The sequence below is a fragment of the Molothrus aeneus genome, chromosome 1 (assembly GCF_037042795.1).
Source record: "Molothrus aeneus isolate 106 chromosome 1, BPBGC_Maene_1.0, whole genome shotgun sequence".
NCBI classification, from domain to species: Eukaryota; Metazoa; Chordata; class Aves; order Passeriformes; family Icteridae; genus Molothrus; species Molothrus aeneus.
In genome coordinates this window covers 87288320-87294540 of record NC_089646.1, presented here as the reverse complement: position 1 = coordinate 87294540, position 6221 = coordinate 87288320, and the positions used below count along the sequence as shown (strand labels likewise).

The window sequence follows — 6221 nt, the reverse complement described above, 5'->3', positions numbered from 1 at the left end:
CTTCACTCAAGTCAAGGAAGTGGCATTAATTTCTGTTCATGAAGAACATGGCTGACTGAGTCTGTTAAGAAAAATCAAAGGAATAAAGATGTGCCTATGAAGATTTGATTTGCTGGCATCTCTGTTTGGCTAACAGAAGGATTAGAATTCTCCACTCTCCCCCGTGTAAATCTTAATTGACACTTGCTAATTGAACTTTAATGCAATAAAGGTACTGTAATGAGCAATTAGAGTTTGGCTTCTGAACTAAAGAGAAAGTTCAGGTAATGATGCATTCTTGTTACCTACTTCAGGACCCTGCCAGGAAGCAGATTTATCTGATCAAAGAGCTGTAAGTGACAGTATCAGTTTAAGGTTCAATAAAAGCTTCTTGTATGGACAACTGCTTGTAATGCCTCATCAGGATCAAACAAAGTGCCTGTAGGTTTGTAAGTGCTTTCATGGCATAAAATTACTTTGTTGAACCTACACGTGATCTATTTAGCAAAGGGAAAACAAGGAGCTGCAGGAGCTTAGAGGAACCTTTGCAAGTGTAAACTTCTGCATAATTGGCAGGAAAGGCTTTGCGGGGACAAGTCAGGACTGCAGTGCTGAACGTCAAAAACTGGCTTGGGCCCAGCCTCACCTACAGCTTCAGGATGCAACATAGTCACAGGAAGGGTGTGGAAACACCTCTCTTTCACCCTTAGTATTATGATAGTGATAGATCACATCTAGCCATTGTCTTGGTACTGCTCTGCATTTAAAAGCTAGGTATGAATAGGTGTAGAATTCCCACTTTACAGGTTAAAGACAATTGTGCTCAGGATAATTTCAGCTTTTTAACATCTCTGTCATGCAAGAAATGCTCCACTAAAGTTCTTGTGGACTCCAATCTAACATGAAGTTACATGAAGTTAAACTTGCATGTAAATTCTAAAAAATACAGAAATTTGATTAGTTTCCTCTTTTTTTTACATTTATGTACTTTTTATATGTTCAGCGGTATGTGATCTCTTTATTATGATTAGGACTATAAGCTCTACCTCCTTGAAAAGAAAGGGGAAGATCCCTCTGAGGGTTTTATGGCAGCATTCCAATAGCCTTAGTACCTTCTGAAGGGTTTTCTTAAACCATGGAAGGAAAACTGTTTGAGTAGCACAGTGCCAGCACTGGGCTCGTTCAAATGTTATGGATTTCAGCAAAACCTGCTCAGACCATGTGTATTTATTACAGATGCATTTAGACCACCTGCATAATGTTAGCAGTTCCCTTCATGGCTGCACTCAGGTGTTTGGTGTATACCAGCTGCAGGAAGTTAGCGCCTCTCTAGATTATTTGCAAATAGCATTTGATGGTACAGTGTCATAAATGTCAGGTCTAAAAAACCACACAGCACAACTACTCCTTCAGTGGGCCTGGCTGCCAGTAAAAGAGCAGACGCTTCTTTGTTAAACGATTTGTTGCCAGAACGTGTTCAGACGAGACAAAATTCTCCAGCTGGTCCAACCAGTCTTGCTCTCCAGCATGCAATGACACTCCAGATCTCCGAAGTTGCTCCGCTCCCCGAGACTGCAGCAGCAGTAGGCAGAGCAGAGAGTTCAGCGAAGCAGGACAGGGCTGCACTTTGGGATGGGGATGAGGTTGCGCCGCGAGCTGCTGGGCTCTTCCACGCTCCAGCCTTTGGCCGCCTTCCTCGGTGGACGCCACGAAGGCGCTGGGCCCGTGCTCGGCGCGGACGGGGCAGGCTCAGGGCCCGGGCACAGCCCCGCAGCTCCGGCCGGGTGCGGTGAGCACGGCCGCCTCTCTCCCGGAGCAGAACTACATTTCCCAGCTCGCTTCCCGGCCGGCACCGCCCCTTTCCCGCCGGGCTGGGCGCACGCCCGGAGCCGCGCGGTGGCGGCACTACAGCCCAGGGCCCCTGCGCGCCCTCGGGCACGACCGCCCGGGCAGTCCCGGCCCCGCTCCGCGCCCGCCCGCGGCGACCGTGCCCGTGCCCGCCATGGCTGACAGCGCAGAGCCCGCGGCTCCGGACGCCGGTCCCGCCGCGGCTCCGGACGCGGGTCTCGCCGCGGCCCCTCCGGACTCGCCGGTGCGGGAGCGGCGGGCGGGCGGCTCCCCTGGCGCGGGTGCGGCCATGCCGCGGCTGCCGCTGGGCGGCCAGGGCGGGGCGGCGGGAATGTCGCTGCCGCGGCTGGAGAAGCCGATCAAGCAGGCCTTCTACAACACCGGGGCGCTGCTGTTTGCGGGGCTGTGTTGCGGCGCCGCCGTCCTCGTGTACTTCATCCTGGAGGCGTTCCTGCGGCCGCTGCTCTGGGCCGTGCTCTGCGGAACCTTCCTGCACCCCTTCAAGACCTCGCTGACGGCGCTGGGGCGGCGCTGGCTGGGCCGCCTGCACCGCTCCCGCACCCCGGTGCTGCTGGCCGCCCTCCTGCTGCCCATCTGCTTCGCCAACTACGGCGTGGAGGCGCTGGGCGAGCAGGTGCTGCGGCGGCGGCGGCTCCTGCTGCTGCTGGGCGCCGGGGGCCCGCTGCTCTACGGGCTCTACTGCCTGGGCAGCTCGCTGGGCGTGCAGGTGCTGCTGGCACAGGCCGCCCGCATCATCTGCCAGGGGCTCGACTACTTCAGCAGCCAGTGGGTGAGTGAGTGCCTGAGGGAGTGTGGTGTTCCGCGGCCGCGCTTTAGGCATGCCCCGCTTCTGGAGATGCTGTTAAGTCAGAGGTGATTCAGGCGAGCTATTGGGTAAACATCGAGGCTTGTTGAGTTCTAAGGTGTGTGTTAAAGTGTTGCGAAATAGCAGCGCAGCTCCGCAAGTGACCCGGGATGGGAGAAGGCGCCTTAAGGCTTACTTCTCGGTGTACTGTGTAGGGTTTTCTTTTTCTTCTTAGCGTATCAAACAGTGCAAAGGCAATTTGAACTTTAAAAAGTAAAGCTGTTTAACTTAGAAAATGTTACTGATGCTAACGAATGCTGGGAGACTACTTTTCCTTGTGTTCTGTTCAGTAGGTAGCATAGTTAGAACTTCTGGCAGAACTCTTTTACATTTTGTTACTTATAACTGAAAATACAAAAAGTGCTACGTATTAGAAGCAAATGGATATGTGAAAGGTCAGATCAGTAAGTTGTACTTTTGTTAAATACTGATGTATAACTGGCATGCTCAGGTTTCATAGTGTCAAAGACTTTTCAAAAGTGGCTCTGTCTTTTAAACAAAAAAAGTATGCCCTTTCCCTAGGTAGCAGTGCTCCTGAATGGACTGCCAGAGAATATTTTGACAGACTGCCTCTAGTCTGAATAGAATGGACAGAAGAATGTGTTTAGCCTCTTGAAAGTAAACACTGGGGGAAAAGATTTTCTTGACTTTATTTGGTCCTGGAAGATGTCAGAGGACATGTGTTTCTGGTCTGTTCTGTCCTCAGAAGTATAATTAGGACTGAGTAGACAGAGATATATTCTCTCTTTATAAAGAGGCAAGATACTACCATGTTTACTTTCAGCTGAGTAGTAACAGAGCTAAAGCATGGCCTGGTACTAGTGGGAAGCTTTGACTTGTTGCCACACAATTTGCTTGGTAAGCTTAAGATTTTTTTAAGAACTTTGCACTGACCTCTTTGTTTTATTTTTAACAAATCTATAATATTGCTCTACTAACTGATCTGGTTAAGTCCAGGCTTTTAATAAAAGTTTCTTAATTAAGCCATACTTAATGCTGTGTAAATATAAGGGTACTGAAGGAAGCTGCACTTATTGAGGCTTGTAACTATGGCTGTAATGCACTGCTGGATGTCTGTGCCTGCTCAGTGAAACCTTGTTTAGCAGTCTCTGATCCTTCTGATTTAATACTGATGTTCATTGAACTGTGGTAGGATATTAACTGCACAAAACATAGTAAGCTCCCAGAACTCTTCAGACGTGAGTTACTTGGGAAGATTTTGGGTTTGTGTCAAGGTAACTGATCACAGAGTTCCTTAAGCAAACCAGTTGCTTTCTAGGCAAGCTGTCTGTGTCTCTTTCTGGGGCCTTATAGGAGAAAAAAAATGTGGGCTTTCCTTTGTAAATAGCTGCTGCTCAGTCTGGCATCATCTGTACACTTTGCAGTGTTTTCTTAGTCCAGTTTTTTTAATTTTGCGGCGCTTGATGTGTATTATCTCAGAGCTGTAGCAGGATAATTTAATTTTATCCATGCTGCTGAGGAGCCCTGAGCTGGATCAGTTAATAGTGCCAGTTTTAACTTCAGTTAAGCACTTTAAAAGCCATTTAATTGCCGTGTTATATTGCAGTGCTCTATTTGCATGCATATGTTCTGCTTGTTAGCTGCACAGGAATTTGGGATATTACAAGTTGGTTTCTCCATTGTACCATTATTCTCTGGCTCTGAATCCTCCATGGTTCCTTCTGTATGCATGATTGTCTTGTCCCTTTCTGATTCCCTCTCCTGTGCTAGCAAAGTGAGTGGATGCCTATCATTAGAATTATGGGCATTTGGAATACTGATTTGTTATTCTCTAACTAAAGGTATTTTTATGGTATCTACTAGGCCATGATACTGAGACAGAAACTCTCCTCTTAAGTTCTAGAAAAAAAGGAAGTTCTTTAAAGGCAGAAATTGCATGTGACAATGACATGGTAAGGCGTATCTTGGCACCAGTATGTTAGAGAGCTTTCCTGTCCTGCTGTCCTCACATCTGGCAAAGCCATTGATGGCGTTGATGAGTCAAGATTCAGAAGTGCCTGTGTTCCATCGGTGGCTCTTAAGTTAAACCTGCAGTTCAGGAATTTGGGTACCTCCATGACTGGATTGTTTGATAGCTGATTGCAAAACACTGCATTTGGAGAACAAGTTCAAGTTCTTAGGCTAGTCTACAAGCATGGTGCTCCCATGTTCTCCTTTTCTTTCCCTTCAGGCTTTATCATCTTTGAAGAAGCTTGCTCAAAAAATGTAGTTGGCTGCTGGGCCTTAAATTAGAGGCTGGTTAAAAATTCCAGATGAGTTCCTTGTTCTGACTCCAGCCTTCTTTTGGTTATTTGCAGAATTCTTATGCAGAGGGCCCTGCACAAACAGCATTTTCATATATTAGGGAAGGGGAATGTTTTTCTCTATAGTTTTTTTCTTGGAAAGAGTGGGAGTTTGTCCTATAGTGGACTGAATATAGTCCTACATACTTTTAGGCTGCAGCAATTTCACTAGTTTTGTAGGAGCTGGGCCTATGTCCAGCACTGTATCTAAAAACCAAATTCTTTTGCTTTGTGGCAAGAGTTCAAACTACTTTAGGCTGATGTTTTACACTTAAGTTAATATATATCCAATTCCAGCAATTCATTATATTTTCTTCTTTTTTTAGAAGAAGAATTTATGTGCTCATATTTATTTGGGAAACAAGATAGTTTGTAGATCCCAGCAGATGTTAAGAATTATAACATTTATAAATAATAACAATTATAAATACAGCTGCTCTGTGTTGGCCCTGAGGTTCATCTTCGTAAATTAAATTTGATGTAATCATAATGAGCAGAATCCTCTGTAGTGAACTTGATTATAGGGCTGTTGAAATCTTCTCTCTGGCCAGTCTTTCTTCCTTGGTTTGTCAGAGGTTATTGCAGGCTCACAACAGTGTAGTCACATGTGTGCATCAGTGTATTTTTATGTCTCTGACTGTATGAGGTACAACTCGTGTTGTTCTGGGGATTTCCATGCAGTTAGAGCGCTTAATCAGTCTTATCCTCACCACAGTGCTGGGCAGATCTGGAAGTGCCATTGCCCACCATTGCCATGACTGCTGTATTGGAATATTGTCAGAGTACATGCTGCCTATTTTGGCTGGTGTACTGTCTGCCCCTATCAGGGATTCTGTGCAAGACATCCACCAGGGAAACCTCCATTTATGTTGCACTAAGTGTCACTCCCCCAGCAGCCCTTGCAGACTGAAATTCTCCAAGCATTCTTCATGCTCTGAGGTGTTTGGCTTCCACAGTCTTATTGAATATCTCCTGTGGAGGCAAAAAAGCATCTATGTTTTGTTGAGTTCACCTGATGGGGCAATTTCTCTTCTGTTAAAGAAAAGGGCACACTTCTGATTTTTAATGCGTATACAATTTCTATTTCTTTGAGGGTTTAGCATAAGTGGGCTTTTTTTTCCTTCCTTTTCTTCTTAGAGCAGTCTTGTCCACCTTAAAAAAACTCCCAAACCAAAACAAATGCCTGAACAAGCTCTTAAGTATTCTTTCTGCTGTTTATTATCCTT

At 46.2% G+C, this 6221-nt stretch overlaps 1 protein-coding gene across 1 annotated transcript in view; it reads left to right on the top strand.

Annotated features, from left to right (window-relative positions):
- Nucleotides 1-269: 269 nt before the first annotated feature.
- Nucleotides 270-6221, top strand: part of TMEM245 (transmembrane protein 245) — a 79388-nt gene continuing 73436 nt past the window's right edge. Inside the window, exons 1-2 of the mRNA XM_066545339.1 lie at nt 270-331; nt 1660-2617. Coding sequence (XP_066401436.1) covers nt 270-331; nt 1660-2617 — 1020 coding nt within the window. The remainder of the gene's footprint in view (nt 332-1659; nt 2618-6221) is intronic.